At 41.4% G+C, this 26,564-nt stretch overlaps 3 protein-coding genes across 8 annotated transcripts in view; 1 reads left to right on the forward strand and 2 right to left on the reverse strand.

Annotated features, from left to right (window-relative positions):
• Positions 1 to 3,157, reverse strand: part of nxn (nucleoredoxin) — a 66,372-nt gene extending 63,215 nt beyond the window's left edge. The window contains exon 1 of the mRNA XM_037084768.1: positions 2,432 to 3,157. Coding sequence (XP_036940663.1) covers positions 2,432 to 2,740 — 309 coding nt within the window. The 5' untranslated portion in view covers positions 2,741 to 3,157. The remainder of the gene's footprint in view (positions 1 to 2,431) is intronic.
• Positions 3,158 to 4,202: 1,045 nt separating this feature from the next.
• Positions 4,203 to 6,424, reverse strand: txndc17 (thioredoxin domain containing 17). Its single transcript, XM_037077931.1, has 4 exons — positions 6,113 to 6,424; positions 5,789 to 5,870; positions 4,910 to 4,985; positions 4,203 to 4,694 (listed from the first exon to the last, which is right to left on the reverse strand). The coding sequence occupies exons 1-4, from the start codon at positions 6,255 to 6,257 to the stop codon at positions 4,626 to 4,628; spliced, it is 372 nt and encodes a 123-aa protein (XP_036933826.1). The 5' UTR covers positions 6,258 to 6,424; the 3' UTR covers positions 4,203 to 4,625.
• A 230-nt stretch (positions 6,425 to 6,654) lies between these two features.
• kiaa0753 (KIAA0753 ortholog) lies at positions 6,655 to 25,228 on the forward strand. 6 transcript variants are annotated; one of them, XM_037077912.1, is made up of 18 exons: positions 6,655 to 7,132; positions 7,863 to 8,156; positions 8,281 to 8,539; positions 8,685 to 8,794; positions 8,897 to 8,959; positions 9,175 to 9,396; positions 10,126 to 10,303; positions 11,092 to 11,294; positions 11,472 to 11,593; positions 12,290 to 12,448; positions 12,970 to 13,059; positions 14,426 to 14,513; positions 14,717 to 14,788; positions 14,881 to 15,051; positions 15,261 to 15,342; positions 15,542 to 15,602; positions 21,841 to 22,074; positions 24,192 to 25,228. In XM_037077912.1, exons 1-18 carry the CDS (start codon positions 6,998 to 7,000, stop codon positions 24,337 to 24,339), a joined length of 2,691 nt encoding a protein of 896 aa, XP_036933807.1. In that variant the 5' UTR covers positions 6,655 to 6,997; the 3' UTR covers positions 24,340 to 25,228. The 6 variants fall into 6 exon arrangements, with proteins under 6 accessions (XP_036933807.1, XP_036933775.1, XP_036933800.1 ...); XM_037077880.1 differs by having other exon boundaries at positions 6,656 to 7,132; positions 15,542 to 15,662; XM_037077905.1 differs by having other exon boundaries at positions 6,656 to 7,132; positions 14,720 to 14,788; positions 15,542 to 15,662.
• Positions 25,229 to 26,564: the final 1,336 nt, after the last annotated feature.

Below are 26,564 nucleotides of genomic sequence, written 5' to 3' on the forward strand. Positions count from 1 at the left end.
ATCATGAATTAACTAATGGAGGATGAGTGGTGACGACACGCTCTGCACGCCTCTGGAGATGTCACATTTATAAAAGCACTGTAACTGTACTAAAGCTGCTGACTCAAACGTTCACTGCTGCTGTGGTGTAATGGTGACAGAGAACAGGCCGAAAGGTTGGACGAAGCCCAGACTGGGCCAGGCCTTGGCAAACCAGGCGCACGCTCTGCTCCCTCACACAGCCGATACATCGACTGACAGGAGCCCGAACAATGCTCGTGTTGATGCCACAGACATTTTCCTCGAGCCGTTAGGACACAATAATGCTGCACTGTGACGATGGATGGCTGGAGGGACGGATGGATGGATGGATGGATGGATAGATGGATGTGCTCCGCCCCAGACAACAACAGGACAACCGCCTAACACCCCCCCTGTCATCCCCCAGCCTCATTCACGCCTGGACTTCATTATGAGGTGTAACGGAAATCATCAGCGGCGATCTGAAAGCATTTACAAGACAATGATGCAGCCCGAGTCATGCCTGAGCAACACAAAGACCAGCCAGGGTGAAGTGACTCAGTGTGGAAAAAAACACAACCAACATGCAGGCTACACAACAATTTAGGCCACTGCGGTTTTATACACATATTAAAAATGACATTACTAAGGTTATAAAATATCTGTACTTGCTGCAGGTTGAGGGATAATATTTCCTCTAAAAGTGTAAATCAGACCTTATCTTCACGAGCAGGGAGTCAAAATCCTCTTCAGCATGATTTGGACAGCAAATGAAATCAGCATTCACTGACATGCATGAACGATGCAACGCAAATACAGCTGACTGACCACAGTGTGTTTGTGCACGCCCCATCTGCAATTACATTTAGATTAACAAAAATAAAAAAAAAAGAGAGAGACCTGTGATGCAAACAGGACACCAGGGTGACCCACTGACATCCTGCAGCACACACACACACACACACACACACACACACACACACACACACACACACACACACACACACACACACACACACACACACACAATGCAGAAGAAGACTCTGCTCCATGTTTGTGCAGCTGCAAACATCACTAACTGGGAAATGAAACCTCCACCAGCTGTATTCTTTTATTTTGCAAGAGAAGAAGTTATTTACCCGCAAGATGTTTGGGACTGATTGCTGAATTAGAATCAGAAACTGTCTCACTCAGTAAGGATGGAAACGATTTTGCTGAAGTTGAACACAGAAATAAAACAGCTAATTGTTGTGTGTATGTTTACGTACACTACATGCCAATATAAGGTATACATACGTGCTTACGTATTATTTTCATGCTACCTGTATTGTAGGTAATATTATATAGCGCACATCTAATGTACCAAGAATACATTTAAGTTTAATTATTTTAAAACTATACCTGTATATGTTTATATGCTCTTCAAGTCAACATGGATTTATATTTAAATTGTTTTCACAAATTAAAAGAGTGTGTGTTTAAAATGAAACGTTCTTCAAAAAAACAATTCGGCAAAATATCACAGTCATTTATGAGGGGGTAAATGTTGTAATTCAACAATATAATAAACACCCTAAAATAAAAATATGTTTTTGTTGTCTATTGTTTGATGCAAAGCAAATGTTTACACAAGTTTTCTAATGATTTCAATTAGACAACTATGATTCTTCTTCTTTTTTTTTTTTTAAATCACTGAATCATCCAAACAGTGCATCGTTGACAACATCAGGAAACCTGTAATATTACTGGCGAGGTGATGGCTGAGTAAAGGCCACACACTGGCAGCTACATGGATGGTCTGATGGAAGCAACAATAACAGCTCTGAGATATAAAAAATAAATAAAATAAATAATAATAATATTAATAAAATAATATGGGCAGAATTGAGAAGACAAAAGGCAATTAAGCCTCTTTATGATTCTTCTTCTGTTAATAAATGAGGACTGTCTGTCCTGAAACATTCAGATTATCTTGTTAAATGAAGTCAGATGATAAATGGCTGCTTCTCTGGCTCTGAGCGATAACATCAAAAAAAAGGTGAAACATGATTAGAGAATTAATTCCTCTGGAAAGCTCTATTTTTTTTTAACTGGCTGCAAAGAAAAAAAGAAAACTGTCTCAATGAAATGTATTGTTTCTGTACACTATCACAAACATGCATAGAAAAAAAATAAAGTGTATTTGCTTGATTTATGCAGATAATGTGCAGGTGACACAAGTCCAGTCTTAAATCTGATTTTAAAAGAGATTAATGATTAGTGTGCAGAAACTAATGTGCTGACCCACATTGAAAGCATGTACACCTGTGCAGTGACAGGAGGAGCAGACATACAGGCCTACAGGGGCTTCTCCTGTGGCCACCAAGCCCACAGAGAGCCTCCTCAGGCGGCCAGCAGAGACCCGGCAGCGTCCCCTTCATCACCAGCTTACCTTTTTGTGTCTGTCTTTGAAAGGTAACGCGGGCCATGGCATCTCCTGCAAAAAGTCCTGCCAGTGTTTCTGGTCCTGATCCGACGAGATGAAGACGATTTCCAATTTGTCCTTGTGTTCCGACGTCTTTTTGAACCTGCTGTAAAACTCGCACAGGCTGCCGTTGAACTGCTTGCACGGGGCGTTCAGGCTGCATCCGAAGAAGAGCCCGACCAGCGAGAGCTTGGCGCCCAGCGACTGCACGTCCACCTCGGCTTTCTCGCTGTTGACGAGCCGCTCCCCGAGTAGACCCACCAGAAACTCCGACATCGCGGCGTACAGTCCTCGAAAGACACAACGCAACGTGACCCTCAGCCGAAGCTGCTGTGCATATATATATATAAACAAAAAAAAAAAGAAAAAGAAAAGAAAACCCCGCTGTGTTCAGGCGACAGCCAGCACTTCCTCCACCTCCGCTGTGAGGGTTTCTAGGTGAGCTCCGGCCCCTGAGAGGCGTTGCGGTGTGTGTCTCACCGCGGCGCGTCCTCCGGTGTGTGTGAGCGCTGTGCAGGAATGCGCTCCGCTTAAAAGCCCCGACTGCACCAGCGGGCAGCGCTCTCTCTCTCCCTGCACACACCGCCTTTTACTTTCAACATGACATCTGCTTATCATAACCACACAGATCACACTTCATCACTGCAGTGTGTGGATGCTGGACGTGTTTTGAAAGAACACACGCGGCTGATTTTTTATTTACAATTGTCTGAGCTGACATGTGTTCGCGTCTCCTAAACTTCAGGTTTAAAGCAGCTTGATTCTAAGTGTGACCAAGAAATGCATTTTATTGTGTTGAATTACTTCGGGTTTGTTAATTTGATTAGCTTCACTTGACAACTCTGAACAAAAATCTGCAAATTAAATAAAAAAAAAGGCAACACTCTTTTTCTGTGGATGTGCTGCCACCCAGTGTTCATAAGAGGGAACAGCCACAGCTCCGACAAATGTTGAATAAAAATAATACACTGAAAATTGGTTATTTTATTGTTTCACTTGATTGTTTGGGTCAATGCCTTAAATGCCTTAAATGCTTCAAATTGAAATTTTATGACTTTACACAAAGTGACCCTAAAATTAGAAAAAGGGAAATATTGCCTTTATTCATATTTCCATTGAAGCTGTACACCACTTGGGTGCAAAGACTGTCTTTGGGTCACAGAGTCTGTTACAGGCTACAAACACACACACACACACACACACACACACACACACACACACACACACACACACTGCTGATTGATCTTGTTGGTTTATGTTGATCATATTTTACTATTATTGCAAATGCCTTAAATAAATTGCATTCAGAACTACTTTCTGCACATGTGATACTTTCTTGGGCTATACAAGTACTATCTGTTGAGAAAGAAAATGTTTGCAGCACCTTAAGATATTATAACAATGTACTTTAGTAAAGAAAACATATATGACAGCTGTGTTGAAATAAAAACGAGTAGTTTCCACTGAATGAATGCAGAATGTCTCTCTGCACTGTAAAAAAGGGAAAACTCAGACACACAGTTTCTGATGAATGAATGACAGGTGTCTTCAAGCAAAATAGATCTGGCATTTAAAATGAAATGAAATTGCTTTATTTCAGATTTTCAGTGAGGGTGGGTGGTCATTTTTGACCCCGAGGACAAGGAGTGTATACAGAATGTGAAGACAACAGGAGGGTTAAGCTTCTGTCCTTCATCAGGGTCAGCAGACAACACAAAGAACGATTTCTTCTGCCACAGACGCTTTTCATCAAGTGCCACTTTATTTGAGTCCTACTGTAAGGCAACACAAATCACACACAATGATCACAATAAACAAATCATCCCAAGATATTTTTTTTCATATAATAAACTAGTGTTTGAGAATGACATTACAATTGAAGAAATGTGTCAAACTCAGTTAAACAGGATTAGGAGATTGCACATTAAGTAGAAATGAAGACGTTACATCCACTCAGCCTTTTTGTTTACTGCAGATATCCAGTAATGGTTTCAGTGAATAGCTGAATATAACAGAGGATGCTGGATGTTTTGGTTGTAAACTTGCACAGTTGCTGATTTGAAAGTACAGTAGGAGCTGAAACAGAATGATGTGACATTTCACTGTTTAACAGTGAAGAAATGCTGAATGTTGCTGACTGACGTGAGCAGCGAAGAGTCGCTCAGTCCTCAGTGAACATCATCTTCACCAGGTTCGCTTTCATGCATTCGTCCTCCACCAACTTCTGAGGCTGAAACAGGTTTACAGACGGGTCACATTTAACATTTGCACAGGTGAATGTACCCTCATGATGAGTGTAACTATAGTAATATTAAAGAAACTGAACGTTACCTGAAATGTACTATCACATTGATATACATTTACCTCAGAAACATTTACAGAAGACTCAACTTAAACTAATCCTGTTCAAATTAAAAATTGTTAAACAAGTAAAGTTATTCCTACCGTGCCGTATCGCAGCAGAGTGGGAACTCCAGTCAGCTTCAGTGTCTTCTTGAAGTCGTTATTTGGATCCTTCCAACTGAAGCATGAAAAAACATCATTAGACACATTTTTAAAGCGCAGACTTGGAAAGACTGAAGAGGATTTTTTTAGCTTTTCCAACATAAAAAAAATCTGATGAAAAAAAAAATGTAACCGATAAATTAAAAATGAAGAGACATTTTTATAACAACATCCACCTTTTTCTCTTAATTCTGAAACGATCGGTTGATGAAACTATAAGCTGACCAACAGAAAATGTGTAATTTTTTGCTGATCACTTCTAAGTATCCATACTTACTGGTTAGTGTCTTCACAAATACAAAGAATTACTTGTTTTTCCATTTTGTACTTTGAATGTCATATAAATTAGAGTGTTTGGATTTTTGTTAAACTGTAAGTTTAATTTAAAAGGCACTACATCATAGAGCTGAAACTATTCATCAATTAGTTGTCAACTATTACACCTCTTGACAGCTATTTTCTTTATACCTGCTTGATCAATTTGAGTAATAGTCTAAAGGAAAGAATTTCTCTGATTTCAGCTTTAATCTGAATATTCTAATACAACATTTCTTTTCTTTTCTTTTCTTTTTTCTATTTTCTTACATTTTATAGACAAAACAACTAACTGATTAATTGATAACTGACATTGGTAATTGGTATTGGTATTAATTCTGATTGCCATAAGAAACATTCAGCAGATAAATGTAACTGTTAGCTGCAGCTCTTACATTTTGCTCTCTGTTTGTGACCACACAAGTCATCTTCGTGACTCAAGGTGCTGACATGATGAACAGTTACAAAATAAAACATTCATACAAATCAGAGTAAAACACTGACTAGGCTCTTTGTCCAACTTGACAGTAGATGAAGACAGAGCCCTCAGGAAGATGAGTCATCTCTCCTCTCACAACTGGCTCGGCTGGGAGTAAAGAAGAGACACTTGGCTTGAGTAACAGTGCAGCACATTTGAAATAAACAAGCACCATAATCCTTGAAGGTAAAAACAGTTTACATCCATGTCACTACCACACAGATGAAAAGTTTGCTAACATGAGGTCACATGACCAAAAATCTCAATCAGATCTGCTCAAAATTAAAGTACAAGCACTTAACGGTTATGTTATCTACCTTGATTCCCGATGGAACAATAAATAAAGTTACCTGTCACGCAGTCTGGACACCAGCTCTTTCCTTGGGCGTCTTTATCACCAGAGAAATAAGCGAAAATATCCTTTCCTTTCCTGTCAGACACAGCCTTACAGAATTCATCATAGCCATGCACATTTACTTCTTCGTAATGGGCCATCGTTTAGACGGAGCGAATGTCAAGATGGACAAATGAACCAATGAACATTAACTGTTCGGTTATAGCAGTAAAATCCTTGAGGCACAAACAAGTGTTGAAAGAAATTCTGCTGCTCTGAGCACCGAACCTGGTAGAAATACTCCAAACTTCACTGTACCACTTCCGGTTTGTGCAAAGGTTCTTAAAGTGACAGTGTACCTTGATGATTTTATTACGAATTTATACAAATATTTTATGGGGAAAATTAAATGATTCGAAAAACACTATGACACATTTTAATAACCTTAAGATAACACTATAGAAGCAACTTGATTTTCATATTAATAGCAATTTAATTAAAAATGCGTTGAGGTAATGTTTGGCTTCTTTGCCGACCCGTAGTTGGTAAAAACTACTTCCGTCTAGCGGCATTCTCTTGTTGTCATGGCGGCGGTTCAAAATGTTGACAAGCTTGCATTACATTTTAGAAAGTTAAACATGCGCTGTCTTCTAATTAGCATCCAGTTTGCGACGTTGTGTGCATAGCTAGTATATAATCCAACATAAATTAACAAGTAGTTATAAGCGAAGTCGAAATGGTCGAATGGATGATGATGTTGGGATTAACTTGACGTTGGCAATCTTCAATCCAAAAGCTTAGTTAGCTTGCAAATGCTAACCGTCATTTGATCATTAGCATTGATTAGAAATTGAGGACTGGGTGCTACTTTGGCGGGACCTGTCTGTCATTTTGGCTGAAAATGACTACGCAGTTCTTGCAGAGCGTTCCCACGACTTCCATAGGGCAGCAAAGTCAAGTGAGAGACTGGGTGGTCTCAGGTACAACCCGAAACGGTCACAGCAGCAGTCAAACTCATGGGATGTCTCAAACAAAGGTAAACAACAGTGGCAGATGTATATAAAGCTTGTGAATGTTAAATTGCAGCTTTATTTACGATAGCGCATGCTACGTACACTCATTTGCCAGTTTATTTGGCAGTAACTATTGTTAGTTATAAAGAAATTAGCCCTAACTTTATCATCGTTATAATGTTGTTGTTTTTTTGTTTGTTTGTTTTTTGTCGAAATTGTTTTAGAGTGATGTTTTTGATTTAGGAGACGGTGGTGTGTGGTTTTGTTAAAGTTAATGCAATACATTAAAAATAATTTCTTATATTCTGAGCACCTATATTTGTGAGGAAGGACTAGACATATTATATAGCACAGTAAATAAATCGTACAGCCCTTACATGAACTTAAATTTGAATCGATACCTCTTTTAACAGTTCAAATAAAAGATGGTGGGTTTAGCTTTAAAAGGGTACTGTGTAGTTTTTGGAGAAACTTGGAATTTTAATATTTACAATATCACTGAGGTAATAACTTATTCAATCATGAAAACAGAAAGTGTGTTTGTTCAGTTTGTTTAGGCATAAAAACCTGATTAAATGATTAAAAAGATCTTTCTCTTCTGATTGAATGTCCTAATTGTTCCAAACATAGTGGCAACTGGGTTCAAATGAAGTCAGTGACAGAAATACCTGTTGAAAGTGGATTGAAATGTATGACTATGTACCACAATGGCTGCATATAACACTTTCAAGACTGATTGTTTTTTTGTCACAGCTATTGTTCAATGAAGCCATCCCTGCAAATACCAGAAACCGTGCCACCCATGTTCACCCGCCAGCCCCCATTGTGATAGAGAGGTTGCTGCCGCTGCCAGAGGAGCGTGCGAACATGAACAGCGCCCGCAGTTCCGTTAGCTTCACTGCTCTCTCTGAGGAGAGACTCCACGCTGCGGTTCAGCTCGCCCAGCGAGATCTGAGAAGAAGGCGCCTTGAGGCACTGACCAAATCTCCTGCCAAACCCTCTCAGGAGGCCTCCCTCCTCGAAACGACTGATGTAGAGCTGCTTCAGGTAACTGATTTCGATCAAATGGCACAAAGTTTATAAGTCATAGCTTATAGTAGTCCTATCCAAGAAATTATTGCCATTTTGCTCAGTCAGTGACTGAAGGGAGTCTTTTTTTTTCTCTTTCCAGGAGCTTGGAGCCACTCCGTGTAAGCCAAAGTTAAAGGCCTCTAGTCCAAAAGAGAAAGCGGGTAGACCTGGAGCCAAACTGTCGGTGTTCACATCCCAGAAGTCTTCCATGCCTTGCACCAGCCTGTCACCCCCAACCAGAGACACTGGCCCAAGACAGTTGGAAGGAGGCAGACAGGCTCCTTTAAGCCAGGAGATCCACAAGCTGCAAAATGAGCTGGAAGTCTATATTCAAAAAGTAGAAGAGCTAGCCAACAGAGGTGACTCACAAAAACAACTTGTTACATTATGACCTTGTCTTACTGTTGATTATATGTTTTATGGTACTACTTAGTTTGAAAAGGTTATCACAGTTATTACACGTATGATTGTGAGTAATAATGAATAATGGGATCTAAACAACAGGAGAGAAAATAGAGGAGTCGCTGGAGCCTGAGGAGCAAAACAAGCTGGACATACGCAGACAGAAGCAGGCAGCCCGCTCAGCACGCATCATCTATGTTCTCCAACAACAGGTATTTAAGTCCCTACCACATGTAATAGAAAATAAACCTTCACTGACATCCTAATTTCCCTTGTATGTATAAACACCACTCTACTGAATTGTTACATCAAAGGTGAAAGAGATACAAGAAGATATAGAGAAACTACAAGGCCAGAACATGTGGAACACCAAAAAGGTATATCTTCACTGTCGTGAACTTGTCTTCAACAATATAACACTTAAAACAATAAGGAAAATGACTTTTTAGGCCTCCTGTTAATATAAATGTAAATATTGATTTGGTTAGGTGTCATTCTGTAAGGTTTTACCAGCCCTACTGCTCAGTAAAAATCATTAAATTATCTGTTACACAATCATGTTAAACTGATTTATTTTCTGTTCCTCTTTCAGTCCATGGCAATAAACAGGCTGGCAGCTGCCCACCGTGGGACACTCAGAGCCTTACAGGTTGTTATACACCAGCTTTCAGATCTGTCTCATGGGAAGGTCCCCCCTTATTACAAAGAGCTGGGCCAGCTGATCCGCCAGCTCTCTTTGTGCTCAGCCAAGGTGGAAGCAGAACAAGGTTCGGCTGTGCCAGAGACGGCCCTCGACATCCTACAGAAACTAGAGGTGAGGAGCAGAAAGTGTTTGGGTGAAGCGCTTTTGTTGCCCTCATCTCTCTCCTCACTTTTCCTGTTTTTTTTCACTGATTCACTTACTTGAAAACAGTAAACAACCATAAAAAAATATCTTGATCAAAGATAGTGTTTGGATAATTTTTTTTATTGTCTTTTGTTGTATGTAGTACTAATTTAGAAAAAATACAACAGGACAATAATACCTAACAAGAAGAGGCAGAAAACATTAATTGTTTTTTTTATAGCTGAATTGTGTAATGTAATGTAATTCTTATAGAACATATCAGTCACTTGGCCTCAAAGACCCCAGTAACCACAGTCAGCCAAACTGATAATGTTTTTTACCTACCAAAGACAAAATGGAAGGCTAAATCACAAAACATGTACGAAGTGATGAAAACTGAATTTGATTTATAGCAACTTATAGCAACTTATAGCAATAAGATTACTTTATTTAATCCCCAATTAACTTTCCCATTAAATTTCTGTCCTGACCAGATTTGTGAGATTATGTACAGAAAAATCTACAGTTCTTGGAGCATTAATCGGAGGATACACACATCCTCAAATTAAAGATAAATCAACACTTAACTTGTATTCATCTGTTTCAGTTCATTCTCATACTTTATGTTTATTGTTTTTCTATATATGCAGCTTATTTGCTGAGCCTTTAAAGTGAATCATCCCAAATATACATTTCTTGTCACTCTATTCCTCCTAGACTTTGGATTCTGCCCTCAGTAAACAAGAGATGCTCGAAAAGATGCAGGCCCGAGCACGTCCTCCACGCAGGAAGTCTCCTGATCGCAGCAGGTCACCGATGAGTGCACCCAAGGGTCCTAGTACCTCATCTGTACCGGGACATCGCAAAACTACAAAACCCAAAAGAGGTGTCCAAGGTGAGTGTTTATTTTTCCTGGAGTCCTTTAAAACCCCTTTATGTGTCTTTAGTAATGTGTTTGTGTTTGTGTAACTCTGAGAATCACTTTCTACTCAGTTTTTAATTGTCTAACCTCAGCAACTGTATTTATTGACACAACTTCAAACCTTATGAATGTGATATAGACACATACTCGTCAACTTAAGGCAGTGTTCTATGTGCTGACAAATCCTTTTAAAACTGCACAGCAACTTTAACCTTTGGATGAAAATGAGCTCTTCAGTCTCCCGTGTATTTGGAAGTCACCTAAGGGCTTCTGTGCGTTTTGTGTTTGGGCCTCCCTCTGTGCATAAATGCAGCTGAAAACTGATAGAGAGCCATGGAGAAGTGAAAGAAAAACAGGAAGTGAATAGCAGAACCTTGGGTTTAGGTCCCCTGCTGCTTAGTTTTATGAGCAGTTATCTCCTGCTGGTTCGTATTGCGCTAAGAGGTATCCTGGTGAAAAGAGGACACAAACCCCTCCAGTGAGCCTTAGCAGCTAGCGCTCCCTGGAAACCAACTCAAGTCCGTCTACCAATTATGCAGCAGTCAGGAGGGATCCAGCTGCTCGTCAAGAATGCTAGCTAATTGTGTAATTGGTGGTGTGGTGTTAGCTCATAATGCCTTCGCTCCCCAGGTTCCAAACTAATTTACTTTAGGTTGATAATGATGAGGATGACTGTTGTCTGCTGTTACCGGGGCTTTTCCTTGATTTTTAACTAAATGCATGAAAACTAAATAAAGGGTTTCGTCTTTAATGTGTGTCAGCAGGTAGGAGAATTAACGCACAGAAGCCCAAAACCACTTCTCAACAGCCCTTGAGCAGAAGAGAGGTGCTCAGGGCCGGCCTGGAGAGCCTCGTCCAACAGAGGGAGCTGAGAGAGCTGCAGAGAAGAGCTCAGACTAACACCACCCGCAGAAAAGGAGGGGCTCCACACTCAGGGAGAAATAAGGCTGACATTATAATGAAGGTGTTGGATTAATGCTTTAAATTATTACACATTGTATTAGAAGCAATATGATTTTTATTTTGATTCAAAAATCCATTGTGAAAAGATGAATAAAAGTGTGCCAGAGGAGATTGAAACAATGGTCATGTAAACTATCTAAGAATGTATATTTGATCTTTTTTGTCAAAATGTAATCAGATCAAAGATGCAGGTTTCCAGCAGCCTACAGTCTCCTCTCAGCTCCGAGTGAACCAGCTCCCTCAAAAAGAGGCCTCTGTGCCCTGGATTCCTACATCCCCTCACTCTCCTCCTCCACAACGGTGAGCCTTTTATCTCTCTGCACACATGATGACACATCAGATTTTTAAAATCAAAACCCATTATTCTTCACCAGTGTCTTTGCTCTTAGTCACTCTCGGCGCACAGTGGGTGATTTAAACCATTGCATAACTAAGGTTTTATTGCTGTGATGTTTGCAGTTCTTATCTCAAGGTAACACTTTGCATCTCGTACGGATCTGCTCATTAATGCGCTGCGAACTAATGTGCTGTTAACACAAAGACATTTAAAAATAGAAAAAACAATATCAGTTTATGCAAGCAGTGCCAGGAGAGACCTGTTGAGCAAGTTGTTCATTTTTCAGCTAGAAGGTGGATGTGAGCAGCCTAAAAGCTGCTGGACTAATAGCGTCCACTCACTGTATGGTTGTAGGCTTCACCAAATTGATATTCCCTCAATATAAATGGAACATTTGATGGTAAAAGACAGCAGATAATCATTCATACTAAGTTCATTTGATAAGAAACACCAAAGACAAAGCTCAAAGAAAATCACTAGTTTGTCTGTTCCCTCAGGAATGGAGACTGATACAAAAATGTGAAATGAAAAAAAAGCCCTCCGATGTTGCAAGTCCTTTGTGTGAAAAACTCTTTTTATTTTCTTCAGATTTCCATGATCCTTAATCCCCTCATTCCTCTTTTCTGGCTTGTTATTCTTTCACCCCTCTATCATCTCAGCAGATCCCCTCAAAGGAGAAGACCAGAGCCTCGTTGTCTCTTCTCCCCCGTGAAGCCCTCACCCAGCCCTGCAAAGCAGAAGGTGGCCGGTGGTTTGGCAGCAGAGCAGCCGGCCTTGAGCTCAGAAAATAAGAGACAAGCTCAGGATGAAGCATTAAGGTGAAGCCATTCTCCTACATAATTCAGACAGATTTAAATCTCTTCAGTTTATTAGATATAACATACATTTTCGAATTCATACATCAGGTTGTCTGTCCAAGAAAAAAATAGAGGAAAAAACATAATGGATGGATTCTATAAAAAAAGATTGCTAATGTATTCAGTGAGTTATTTCTAACCTCTGTGGCAGACCCCCCTCGCAGAGAGCCACAGGCAATACTTTGACTCTAATTCCAATGTAATTCTTTCCAATTTAATATAGGTGCCTGCTAGATTGAGGCCATTTCTCTTTATGAGTGATTCATTGCCGTCCTCCTTTCAGTGCTTATAAGCACCTCATTGATTGAGTGCTGCAAATATGTTTCTGTTTAATCAAACCTTAATTACTACAATTTTGCTTTGCCATTAATCAGGGGCAACAGCCTGATTGTAGTGATGAGGATTATACATTATAAACAGTGTGTGGAATGTTTAATCGACCTTGCGTTTTGGTTCATGTGCTGATTACCGCCTCTGTATAGGAAAGCCTGGCTGGATAAGATGACGATGCAGAGACTAAAGGAGCTCAACCAGCTGAGTAAAGAAGAGGCAGAACGCATTCAGATATTAAGGTACTGTAGAAATTCCAGTTTTAGAGGATTTAAACAGAAGGGCACAATTGTTGTGTCAGTTGTTGATATTGATGCGATTCATTGCAATTAAAATCCATGTTTCATGCTTTTAGTGAGTTAAAAAAATGGAATTGCTCTAAAGAAAGTCCCCATATCTCACTAAAATGCTACTTCTATGTGATTGTGTCTTAAACAAAGTTTATGAGATTTTTTGACTAAAAATTAGATGGATATACTTAGTGAGATTTTGCATTGCAGCCAAAAAAACTGATGCTTTATTGATCCCATTCTGTACCAAGCTACACAAAGAAATGTGCCAACATTTAAAATAGATGACGGTGAAATAAAACAGTTCCCCTAAAAAGACCAATTCAATTTAGCGTAAAGGTTCCCTGTGGAATTTTAGACCTTTAGTGGTACAATGGAATTGTTTTTCCATGATTGGGTCCCCTTTTTGTTTATCACGTGCACCTACACAAGGATGCATAACAGGGCATGTCAGAAGTGTAAAGTGTGAATGCAGTCAACAGATGTGGGTGACACGGTAAACGTTCCAGTGGTGTCCCACTATTCCACTGAACAACAGGTGACAGGAACACACCAAGGTTCTATATACTTAGAAGAAGGAGGCTATAGGCTAGTAAACGATGCTTGATTTAGCATACTTCAGAATTAAGTTTTGAAATGTATTCATGAGGAAGGAAATGCACATGACAGTTTTAGTATATATACGCTTAGATTGGTGAGTAACACTGAGCACCTTTAGGGACAGGATCATTGTAATATTGTCAGAGGGCTGGCAAAACTCTCTTCAGAAGGTCCCTGTATAATGATTCATTTATACAGGACATAGGGCACATTCAAGTTTATATTATTAAGTCATTTATGAAGAAGAAGCATTCAGTAATGCCACTGCCCAAAGCAACAATCCATACACTAATCTGCTGTTCAGTTCAGTGCAGCAGACCCCACAATTTACTGCGCAGTTACACTGGGAATTGCAGCTTGGTCATAATTACCATGAAACAACAGAACAGAGAATAATGCAGGTTGTGATTACACCAGCATCCTCTCAGCACCACAGGAAACATACATTCCTATAGATCCCCTCACTTATTTCCTGATTAGACAGTGGACAGGGTACTGGAGAGTTTACATGTCTTGTTGTCTGGCCATATGTGAGCAGATGATAAAATAACATTTTCAGTTCCACCTGAGCATGCAACAGCAACAACTGTCTCAATATCAGGTTTTAAAAATGTTGTCTGGGAATAATATGTCTCATTCAGTCTCTTGAAGTTCAAGCTATTCAGCCACAGAGCCTCTCTGGTGACAGCTTGCAGTGTGGGCGTGTTTTGGTTTACAGGTCTGAAGTTGTCTCGCCAACTCAGTGGGCTGAGAGAGCCGAGCAGAAGGCCAGAGAGAGAATTCAGCCCCTGCTGGATGAAGCACAGGTAGGAAGACTTTTCACTTTATTTTACTTTCCTGTAGAAAACAATCAATACATTTTATTTGTTCAAATATAACAAAGAGCATTTTAAAACATTTACCATGTGGTTTACCACAGTAAGATATAGTGTTAAGAGATTAAGAGGGGATGAATGATGTTTGCTTTGCACCAGTGTGACTGCGTTCGTTTCTGTCTTTTTACCTTCAGCAGATTGGCGAGTCTAGGAACAAGATCAGCTCCTCAGTGAGGGATCGACTGTCTGAGCAGGCTGCAGAAAGGGTGAGCTGCTCTGCTGCTGCCAATAGTTCACAACTGACAGGAGAATTGGTCTTGAAAGCTAGAACTTGGTAGTCATGGTTTGTGTTCTACAGGCTGCAGAGAGTGCCGGGCAGCTGAGTGAGGCCCTGCTGGAGGATCTGTTGGAGGATGCTGCACGGGCAGCGTGGGCGGCTGAGGCGGATAGACAGTTAGAGGGCATGGCTGAGCGTAGGCTGCAGGCCCCCACCCTGGAGAGTATGCTGCTTCGTATGGAGGAGATACAGGTGAGGGAGGCCCGCCAGCCAACAGAAGGTCAGCCTTGAGCCCGAAAAGGTCAACAGTGATTGGATTGATATTTATAGTGAGCTGTCGTGACAACTTTGATCTGGTGTTGTTTAATGATGCAGCGTCTTGTCCTGATTTTGATGTTGGTCACTATTGGCAGGTGGATAATATATTTATCAAAAGTGTTTCTCTGTATGTGTCTGAGCAGAGAGATCAAGATGAAGTGAGGAGACGGTTTGCTTCCGTCACTTATTCAGACCCTCTTCACTGGGACCGACCAGGACCAGCAGGTATTGAAACAACACTGCATGTTGAGATGATTTCCCTTAGGTCTCCTGTAGGTGGAGACAGTGAGTCAGGAAATACTTGTCATTCTGTCTATTCTTGGTTGTTCACATGTCTATGTATGTCCTCTGCTCCACCCCATCCTTCTCAACACCCACTACTGCTACCCCCTTCCTCCTCCTCTTCCTCCCTGTTCTTCCCCAGGACCCCAATGCCATGCTCCGGGCTCAAGGCCAGCCTCTCCTCAGCCAATTAGGCTCTCAAGGTCGGTGCCGAGGCAGAGCTGTGCAGCTGATATTGTCTTAGAGAAACCTGTGGAGACTGGGTGAGCTACTATGTTCTCTGCCCTCGTTTTACTCAGAAATCATTCCTACATCTCATCTTTCGCTGATAGCTCCCCCTGCTTACTGTTTTATTCATCGTAAAGAGGAAGTCGGCAAATTTTGGAGTGTTCTCACAGAATATTAACTGGAGTGCAGCATCAGGGGTTGACCTATTTAACTTCCCTCTCATTCATTAGAGCTAAAATTATAGGCCTGTGCTGGGAGTATAAGTAATCATGGCTCTGTTGATATTATATGATATGATACATAATCCTCCGTATCCACAAGTTATTGTTGGATTTAGACATGTACACTTTTAATAAGAGAAAATATAGAATTGCAGTAAAGACTTCATGTGGTTGCACCATGCTGCAAAAACTCTAAACATACTCAAAAGTATATTTTTTCGAATTTAAGGTCAAAATAAGTCATTGTACTTAATTTAAACAAAAAATACCTAGAAAGTAACATGATAATACAGACAAATTGACTTTTGTTTGACCTCTCACAAGCAAGAAACCCCTTGTATTAATTTCTTTCCTTTATTTTTGAAGTGGCATTTTTTCCAGTCTGTGAAACCAAGAGCAACAGGAAGTCATCTGTTAGTTATAATGAGGCCTCTAGGCTTGATGCAAAGTAAAGTGTTTAATGTATTTCCAACAATGCACATGTTAGAGTTTTTTTCCTCGCATGATGTGCCATCGCCCCGTAATCGCCGTCCCACCGGGAGGCCTTACTCATCCCGAAAAATTCACTTGGTGGCCACCATACCCAGGGCACAGTCTATTCCTGACTCTGGCAACAGACTCTACAGGGAGACCCTCCACTGCCCAGGGCTTTGGCTGCAGCTGTCCTGTTTAAATTAATGAGGAACTTGGAAGGAAGAGAAAAAGAAAAGTGGAGGGACTACAGGTTGTAGACATAGCCAAGCCAGCAGGATGCTGCTGCTGACAAATTTGAGCATCACCATTAGTAAATTAAAATAAGTCAGATTTGGAGTGCCTCAGGTTCAGTTCCATCTATGGAAACTTGGCCCCCCGACACTCCATGACTCATCTAATACTCTTCTTAACACATCCATCAAGCAATAACTTTGGCGAACAACCATGCCGCTTGGAAGTATTTAGTGTCAGGTCTTTTTGAAGAGGAGTTATGTTTTTCTAGGACTTATTCTGGTTTCAAAGGTACTCAGCCTTGCAGCCTAAGGACAAAGTCATTTGAGAACTGCCAGCTCATTTGTTCTCAAACTCACTGAATCCCGGCAGTTTCAGAGACAGACCTGCCTGCATCTCTTTCATCCTCAGTCCAAATTAGTATGACTAAAAAAAATACTGAAAGCATTTGCACCCTGCTGGACCTTTTCATGTTTTCTCTTTAATCACATTTAATCACTATAGATGTAATAAAGAATTTTTGACCACAAATCAATAGGAAAAAATTAGCTTTGATGTCAAAGTGAGGCCTAATCTCTGCAAACTGACCTAAATTAATCACAGAGGGAAAAAGCAAGATGGCAATTTATGAAAAATTAGTGAATATTAAGCCTTTAACAAGTATCTAATATTTATCATAAAATGTATACTAATCAACTTACAAATGTTGTCTAGGTTAAAGGTGTATCATGCAGGAGTTTCCTTAAATAGAAATATATCCTCAAGTTTCCTGGAGAGGCCACTGGGGAGGTTACTGGAGAAACAATTCTAGGTGATACTTGTGTTGCTGGGTTGAACTAGCAAGTAACAGTATTATGATAACTGACACACAGGTGGCACTTTAAAGGCTTTAGAAGCATTAGTAAGTGGTTAACAGTGTTAATAGTAATAACTTAGATCTCCATGAATGAATGATGCACCAAATGATACAACAGTGTTTGTTCCAGTTTAGTGAGGGCTTAATAAAGTGGATAAACTCATACAAACCTGGACCCTCTCAATCAATTTAGCTGTTTTTCTGATGTTTGTGGATGTCAGCCTTCAGGTAGCCCCCAGCCAATAACTGTTTGCAGGTTCTGTAGTTGGGATAAAAAAAAGTAGCAACGAAGTTATATTGCTGTACCATCTCTCTGCTCTTGGTCTCTTATTGGTGTTTGCCCAAGGGTGGGGTTAAGCTACATACAGTCACTCTCTACCCTGCTCTATCTTCGTTGATCTCAGTCTGTCTGGGGAGGATTGGCCAGCTTTGACCGATGTGTTCACAGAAAGCACAGACAAATCCTGCAAAGTACACCTTTAAAGACAGGGGTGTATATCAGTGTGTTGTGGTGTAGCATTACAGTTACATTACAAACATGTTCATTAATTATTCAGCTCAGCCTTTCAGGACTAGTGTGCTCTTTACAAGAAGTGACTGATGTGTGTTCTTTGTAAAGCGTCTATTGATTTTTAATGGGAACATCAGAGGTTTAAGCCCACAGTTGAGTGCTAACTGTTTGTTTCATTTGTACAGAAATTAGAATATTCCCTTTGCAAGAGCAGCATCGAGAGTGCGTAGTTCTGCTGTCTGCTGACTGGCACATCATGGCAGGACAGAATCTCTTTTCCAATAGATGCGCCAGTTCTATAATGGAACATTTAGATGAAGGAGGGGTTGTAAAAAGTATCCAACTCAGCGTGACTGCACAACTTTGTTTGTATTGATGACGGTTCTGTATATGAAAAGTGCCTGCGTCATGTGCTGTGGCTCCACAATCGCTTGCCGTACAGTCATTGTCATTTGAAAAATAATTACCATTGATTCTGCTACTTTCTCAGCATTAGTCACCTCTGCCCTGCTCTGAATGAAGACCCAACCAATTCAGTAGCTGCTCTGCCAGTTTCTTGGATGAGTGAGTGGCTTTGTCTTGAAAAAAAAAAATGTTTGGCTTAAATATTTAATTTAAGGCAAATTAATAGCCAAGTGGCAGTGGGAGTTGCTCTGTGCTGACACAAAAGGGCCGATCAAGGGCTGCCAATAAATGCGACACTTGCCACGAGCAGACGGATGCATTATGCTTATTTCCCAGTGGACTTTTTTTCCTTATCACTACAATGAGGTGTGAGCAGAAAATTGGTGTCAACAGATAACAGCCCAGTTTTCCACCGTGTTTAATCCCCTAAGATGTAATAAAGGTGAAAGTTGGGAGTTGTTTGGAGTGAGATGGAGAGAGAAACTGTGCTTATTAGGCACATTGTTTTATAGAGCTCTTCAGGGGTGAAGAAGTTGCTTTTGTAAACTGGCCTGAGCTTTGAGGGAGATGAGTCAGCTACCCGTGTTACAGTGTTCCAGGCTAAAATGACCCATTTTCCAACACATATCACAGGACTTAAAGCAAGAAAAGTGTTTTGTTACAGAACCACGCAGCCTGTTGCATCAGCAGTATCAAAACTTAAAACAAATATGATACACCAACAACAGATTAACACCTATGTGTTACGCCGTTATGTATCTCTGAAGTAGGACATGTCAGAATGTGTATGTCTTTAATAGAAGGTAATAGGATCTGAGTTCCACAGTTCAGATAATAATTGTCAAATGACATTTGACAGCTCGTCTCCATCATCAGCCTGAGGAAATGAGCTGCATTAGTGTCAAAGAAAAGAGACTAGATTTAACAGTAATGCCTCGCTTTAATGCCGGAGAGTAACCAGTCAACACGCTGACCTCACTGAGGGATGTAATCCTCCAGATAATGAAAAATATTATTACAAAGAACACTTCAGTCCCAGCAGGATCTTCAGTTCAGTCTAGGTATTTGTCTACCTGCCAGCAGTTCAGATAATTAGTTCCCTTTGCAGTGATCAGCAGAAAAAGAATACTGGCTTTTAGGAGAGAGGAAAACTTGAATAAGACAGAATTATTGATGGCATTGATTAAGCCTTGCTTATACGGCAACTAAGCAGCTGATTATAAGAGTCCTTACATCAGCTCCTTTGGAAGAAAACGGCAGAGAAATGCCTGTTTTGGTGTTGGTGGTTGTGTTAAACCTCTGTCAGTCAGTGTAGCAGAATGGAGAGGTTAAATATTGGGGCTTTGTGTGAAGGTCCCATCATGTGTGCCGACTCAGCCCTGATTGGTTGTGTATAACCCACATTTGTCAGCCTAGAGAGACACATCAGTCGCTGCAGAGTGCAGGGAAATAGACACATGAATGCAATCATGTGCCACACAAACACACATTTTAAAACAAAGAAGATGGTTATTTGAGACCGTGACATCACTAAAGAGTGTTGTTCGATGGCTGCTGTTTTATGATTCAGGTGCTGAGGATCAGAGAAGACCGATATCAAATCATGTAAAGCAGATCTTATTTCATTTACGGGGGCTCAGGCTATTCTTTTAGTGTCATTTGAGGCTTGTTGAGGTGTCTTTTGAGTCACGACACACAACTGCAGGGTCTGTCAGAAGAGTTTTTCTTCAGTGATCGTGGAAGGTAGTTTGATATTTTGACACTTCCTTTATCTATTTCCAAAACATGTATTATTCTTCAGTTTTGCTGCCTTGGTGCTTGCCTTACTGCTGTAGAACGACCACTGAAATAATAGAGTTAGAGATTTTGTCTCTGAAGCAGCAGATAAGGTTTATGTATCCATGGTGAGGAGCCCAGACACAGACCCCAATTGTCGTTCCCCCCGCCCCAGCTTGGCTAATGCCGACCGACCTACTGCTGCTCCATCAGCAGGTCAAACAAATCAATGAGAAGATGAAAGCTGCACTCAGCAATATTCTGAACCTTTCATGTATTTTTATCTGCTCTTTCACTCCTCCTCCACTCTTGTTCAGAGCTACAGTCGTCCTCTCAGGCCACGTATGTGTAGCACAGTAAATGGCTGCACTCTTGATGTTAATTTACAATAATCACAATACATTTTCCTCTGCAGTGTTCATCCGCCATCTGTTTCTGACTGCACAGAAGTTTCCTGTAGTTCTCAAAAGCACACCATGGCTTGTGTGAGTCTCGCTTGGATCACACACCCGACAATCTCTGTGCCACATTTGTCTTTGTCCAACTCGGATTCTGTTCAGCCTGCATGACACAGCATGTCCGGTACTGTCCTCTGCCAGGTCAACTGCTTCCCAGCCTGGGTGCTGCATGGCTGGAGCTTTTGTGTAGAAAAGAGTGGGCTAACTTGAGGTGATCTCTTGCCAGTGCTATTCATCTGTTTTGGTTTTTATATATGCCCTATCCAGGCCAAATTGTAGGCGGGTGACTGTGAAGGATAGAGGATGTTTTTTTGTTGTTGTTGTTTTTGGTTTTTTTTCAGCCATCTTCTTTGTGATTAGGGCTGGGAATCAGAGAGTAGGTCACATTATGAATCTATTACAAAAAGTTGTCCTTGATAAACAGCGGTGGAAGCACCCAGATGTTGTAGTTAAGTAAAAGTAGTGACACCACAGTGTAGAAGAGGAGCAGAAGTCCTGCATTTAAGTATCTGTTGTTCCCTAACCTATTTGTTGCATCTCTGTCACACTTTTTCACAGATAACTATGCTGCATCAATCTGAGAAAACATGTTTTGTCACATTGTCTGAATGGTGTTTTGTTGACAGGAAATAGGGCCTGGGTCTTGGTCATGTTTCAATGCAACACAAAGAGCATGGGTGCTATTTCGACTCTATAGATAGGAAATGAGTTTGCGGGCTGCTTCATTGTTGCTTCTCACCACATCTGCCCCGAGATGCCCATCAGACGGCCAATCGACCCATTTTCGGCCTGGGAGCGGAGTTAACTGTGGTGGCACTTTGATTTTTACGGCCACCCCATGGTTTGCAGCTCCCACACAGTCAAAACAGAAACAAGTTCAGCCGAGGCAGGGGGAGCACAATAGAGAGAGGCAGTTTGCTTTGGGAGCTGCCGCAACACTAAATATAGCAGCGAGAGCGGTGTTGCAGGAGCCAGGCTGATTTGTCCAAGCAGAGAGGATTATATAGCCAGACCACGGTGATGCCCAGCTGAGCCCCTACTCAATCTGAGCAAAGGGGCAGGCGAGAGAGGCTGCCTGCTCTCTGACACCTCTCTTAACCTCATCATCTTCAGCCACCTATCAGGCACAACAAGTGTCTCCGGTCAATCACAGCGCTGCACTCAATAAACCAGTTTGCCTCTTCTCTACGGCCCTCAGAAGCCCTTAACCCAGTTCAGACGCTGTGCACGATCAAGGCAATAAAGAGGTGACGTGCTTGCCTTCCTCTCATGTTTCCTCAGACACAGCATCCTCTCTGAGAGCAGCCTGACAGAGGAGGTACCCCGAGATGAGCAGCATCCCGGACCCAGCGGCGTGTTCCCGGGCCCAGTGGAGCGAGGTGGGGGGACTGTTATCACTGTGCCAGGCAGCATGCTGAGAAACATCCGGCGGTACCGGGAAGACTACGAAGCCTACCTGCACGTTGTGGCTCACGAGGCTGTCGGCAGCTTCAACCCCTGGGCCGTCGCCAGCAGGTACAAGCTGACTCAACAGTTGACAAAATCTGTGGTTCATCCGGTGTCTTCTTTTTGTGTCGTTGAGGTGATATAAAGGTATTTTGACTGCATAAAGTGAGACGTGTTCTTGGTCTCGTGTTCGACGGACATTGTGTGCAGTCTGAAGAGCCTGCTCTCAGAGGATCATGCAGAGGTTATGGTTTGCATAGTGTGTCTCTACTGTTCACGGTTGTTCTCTCCCACTCACACATTTACATATTTAACAGTTGTCACACTGCAGAATACAGACAATTCTTCTCTCATGTACGAGACCATGTTGAATCCAAGTCTTTGTATCGGTTACATTCTTTTTTTAGTCAGATTTGTTCTCTCTCTGTGTCACAGGGACTATGAACTGCAGGATAAATAAAATAGTGTTTGCTCAAATTCAGAGCAGAAAAGTCCAGTCACACCCATGGGATCTGTCTGCTTGTGTCGCTCGCTCATTATCAGTCCCACATCAGTGAGCCTGAGTTTTCAAGAGACTGGGCTGCACTTTTCTGAATTTGGAGTAAAATAAAGGTACTGTGTGAAGCCATCCAATTATCTCAGCGAGAACACATACGTAGAGGCATGTAGACCCCCTGCTGTTCTGCCACAGAGCAGAAACCTGTCTGCGTGATGAGATGGTAATGAGCGGCTTGATGTTGCTGCAGAGCCGAACCCCCTGGAGAAGCGCGTTCATTCTGTCTGCTAACAGACTGATTGCAAAATTGCAAAACTTCATTCAAACCTTAGCTAAGAGAAACCACAGAAAACAAACAAACGTGAAGCCTTATATGAAGTTATTTAAATCAATTTTTACACTGTTAGCTCAGTGATGAGCTTTCATTATATTTGAAGGGTTTGCACTCTCAGAATTTGAAGAGTCGTTCAGCAGCGCGAGCATGGCTTTTCACACATCAGTCTGTTCCCAATCCTTAACGGTAGATTGTTGGCTTTCTGTTTTGATTCTGGATGCAACGCTGAGAGCCAAGTATTCCTGTTTTGACTCAACACACAGCTACTCTGATTTTTCTGTTGCACCGACAACTTAACGATTTGACGTTTTCGGGGCTCTGTAAGAGTGTACACCGCTTTCACTTATCCCCACATGTCCCTGCTTTAGTTCTCTGTGTGTGTTGACCCAGATAATGCTGAAAGCACTGAAAGTTAGCTTATTGCTGCACTCAGCTCACCAGTCTTTTGAGAGTTGTTCATGTTCAACTCAGACAGTCAGTAGAAATGCTGGATAAGGAAAAACCTGCTTTAAATCGCGCCGTCTGTATATTTGAAGATAATGACATAAGGTCGACGATTTGCCTTTTCTTTATTAACTGTGATTATAAGTCTCTCATCCCATCATCACACTATGGCACACTTTTTAAAAAGGCACAGATTTGATCATACAAAGTAACTTCTTCAAAATCCTCCAGGAGAGGATGTTTTCTGTACTTGTGTAGCCGTAACAAACTGATGGCAGGGATGTCAAGAGCCAGTAGTTCATGAAGGTTCCAGCGCAAAGTTAATGCAACACGTTGGCCACTTCAGTCGGTGAAGGTCATCTCAGTTGCAGATAGACCGATAGCAGGCAATAAGGCGAATATGAGCCGATACCGATGATACCAGCCACCTAAATACAGCTGATCCTTTTATCAAGATCCAGGCGAAATTCCCGTCACCAGAAATCGACCAATATGTCGAAAAATGCTGTATCTCGCAAGGTTGAAGAAGGTGAGAAGGGATTTCTCTGTCCGCCCCAAAAGTTAACGATGTCTGTTCTGGCAGACACCCATCCTCCATCCAAGTTTCACAGAAGTGTTCAGCCCTGCTGACAAACCAACAACAAATCAACAGACAGACATGGATGAAAATATAATCTCCTGGGTGGAGGTTATATCGGGCTATATAATAACAATCACACCATCTAGATTCTTTCAGTTTGTGAAATAGTTGTTATAGAGGTCAAATCAATTTCATTGTGATTTTTTTTTTTAAAGGTTGGACTTTTATTTAACTTTCAGAAGGAGCTGACTCCCAGGAGCCATCTTTGAAACTTGGTTTTGAAGAAAATAACTTTTTTTTCTTTAATGACTGAGTCGTTTGTTGTCCCTCAGCTTGGCGGACGAGTTGCTGTTGGAGGCTGTCGCTGACGTGGCTGCAGAGTTTCAGGACGTCGTGGAGGAGTACGCCGAGGCCGTCTTCACCTCAGAGTTTCTCCAGCCTGTCCAGTCGCCTCCTGCTTCGGCTGTGGTCAGCCAGTAGGATTTTACAGCATCATGGATGTAGCAGTGTCTTTCAAATGACTAGAATATATATTTATTGTATTAGAAAATCAGCTTTTTTGGCAGATTTAAACATCTCTGGGATTTTTGAACTACATTATTTACCATTTTTCCTGTATTTCTATACTTTGTTAATATACACAGATCTGTACATTGAGAGCTACTTTGACATGACAATGTGAGACTTGAGACTATTTAATCGTGATTGTAGATATTTTGTTAAATGCAACTGCAGCAGATGATGAGATTGTTGAATTGCACAAGGAGCATTAGTCACATTACTCTTTACGGTTCATCTGTAGCTGTGATTGAATTCCGCTGGGAAAGTTAGTTTAGTTTAGATAAGCTTGGAGAGACCATTACAACATTACAGAGGATTATAAGATTATCGCCCTCCCCTCGCACTTGGTTTAAATCTCCCTGAGGATTACACTTTCTATTTTCACGTTGGAATATGGAAATAAATTAATTGCATACGGTCTCTCACCAAAATGATGGAGGAAGCCAAGGGCGTGTGTTTTATCTATTGTAACACGAGTTCATCTTTAGCTTTGATGTTTAAAGGCAGGAGAGGACTTCAGAGAGCTGCTTGAGGACTCCTCTCACTGGTCGATGTTTCATCCCAGTATCGTGACCACTGTGAGCAGATGAAGCATAAAGAGTAATGAAATCTTCTTTTAAGAGTTTGGTATTGGTTTAGGACAACCTTAAAATGATCCTTTTTTTTTAGTGCTTTTGCAAATTTGTCCAAACAAAATGTACATGCTAGTTTATATACTGTTGCCCCAGTCTAACTGAGTCCTGCATAATAATGGTGTTGAAGTGTCAACGGCGAATGCAAAATAAACGGGATGGCTTTGGCACACCAAGAAACTGTCCGAGTCCCTTGAGAGCGACATGAAAGCCACGCAGGCAGAGCAGAGGGGACACATCCAGATGTTGCGCTGGCCTGCAGGGACCAGCCTTTGACAGGGGACGTACAGTGACTGAATGAATTAGCTCGCATTGAATCAGCGCTCCCCTTACATTCTCTCAGGCTCGTCTCTGCTCTGCGTAGGCGTCTGAATACGTACAGGCTTTCACAGGCTCGAGCTCGGTGCACATCTCTCCTCTTTCAATCGAGGACTTAAAGGAAACGTCGGACTCTGCTGTCTTTACACCGACATAAAGAGCCGAGGTGGTTCTGGCATTTGGGAATGGGAGACAAGATAATCAAGAGCTAATTTGTAATTGTTCATTGTTATGGTTCAGGAATTTCAAATGTTTCTGTCAAGAGAAGTTCAAAAGACAAAGCTGAGTATTTTCATTTGTGACACCTCAGCAGGCTCCACTTAGTGTCTCACTGTGAGTCTGTGTTGTCGGCAAACCAGAGAACAGTGAGATCCATTCTCTGCTTTGTTATTTTAAACATGTATTTCAAACATGTATTTCTCTACATTTTGACTTTCTTTGCCTTTATCGAGTCAGACCAGGAACATTCACAAACACAATTAACAGTGTTTTGCACATTATTCTAATTCCTAATGGTCAGAGAGCTTCGACCTTGCCGGCAGCCAGTGCTGACTCATTATCAGTGCTAATTTCAGAACTGCAGAGGACACAATATGACTGCAGTGCATTCATGCTGCTTTGAGGGAGAAACTTACAGGTACATCCGGGCTGCTCTGTGACACTTTAAAACATTTTCAGCTGCTGTGCGGTACCAAAACCAGATGGATATGAGATCTTTTATGTTTTTTAACACCTTTTTGCTGTTCTCCAGGGATTATGCTCCTTTAAGTCAAATTATTTTCAGACTGCCTGAGATTTCATGAAACACCTGCGACTACTGGAAGTCTTTTGACTGTTTGCATCATTAATTCAGTCACAGCTCTGCTGTGTTGCTATGAATGATGGTGTCAGAACCAGCAGCTAGTTATGGAGTTTTGTGAAACAAGCCGAGTCCCTCCAGAGAGTCAACTAAACTCACGCTGTCGGACTGTGAGAGTGAAAAAGATTATCTATCAGCCTCAAAGCAGATGTGAGTCTGAAGCCGAGTGGCTACGACAGAGTTGTCGAGAAAAACTCAATATTTTTCATAATTTTTCTTATCACAGTGTGAGATACAGCGAGAATAGTCTCCGACACAGAGAATAACAGCAGGAGGAGCAGCGTGACCTTTTTTCCTCACCAGTGCATCACTCATCAACTCGTTCAACTTCCTGC

This window comes from Acanthopagrus latus, chromosome 2 (assembly GCF_904848185.1).
Source record: "Acanthopagrus latus isolate v.2019 chromosome 2, fAcaLat1.1, whole genome shotgun sequence".
Lineage (NCBI taxonomy): Eukaryota > Metazoa > Chordata > Actinopteri > Spariformes > Sparidae > Acanthopagrus > Acanthopagrus latus.

Coding starts and splice junctions, on each gene's coding strand:
- txndc17 (XM_037077931.1), bottom strand. CDS start 6,257: ATGGCCCATTACGAAGAAGTAAATGTGCATGGCTATGATGAATTCTGT. Junction 5,871..6,112: donor GTGTCCAGACTGCGTGACAG/GTAACTTTATTT, acceptor CTTTACTCCCAG/CCGAGCCAGTTGTGAGAGGA. Junction 4,695..4,909: donor CTCTGCTGCGATACGGCACG/GTAGGAATAACT, acceptor AACCTGTTTCAG/CCTCAGAAGTTGGTGGAGGA.
- kiaa0753 (XM_037077880.1), top strand. CDS start 6,998: ATGACTACGCAGTTCTTGCAGAGCGTTCCCACGACTTCCATAGGGCAG. Junction 8,795..8,896: donor TCTATGTTCTCCAACAACAG/GTATTTAAGTCC, acceptor GTTACATCAAAG/GTGAAAGAGATACAAGAAGA. Junction 15,052..15,260: donor TTCGTATGGAGGAGATACAG/GTGAGGGAGGCC, acceptor GTGTCTGAGCAG/AGAGATCAAGATGAAGTGAG.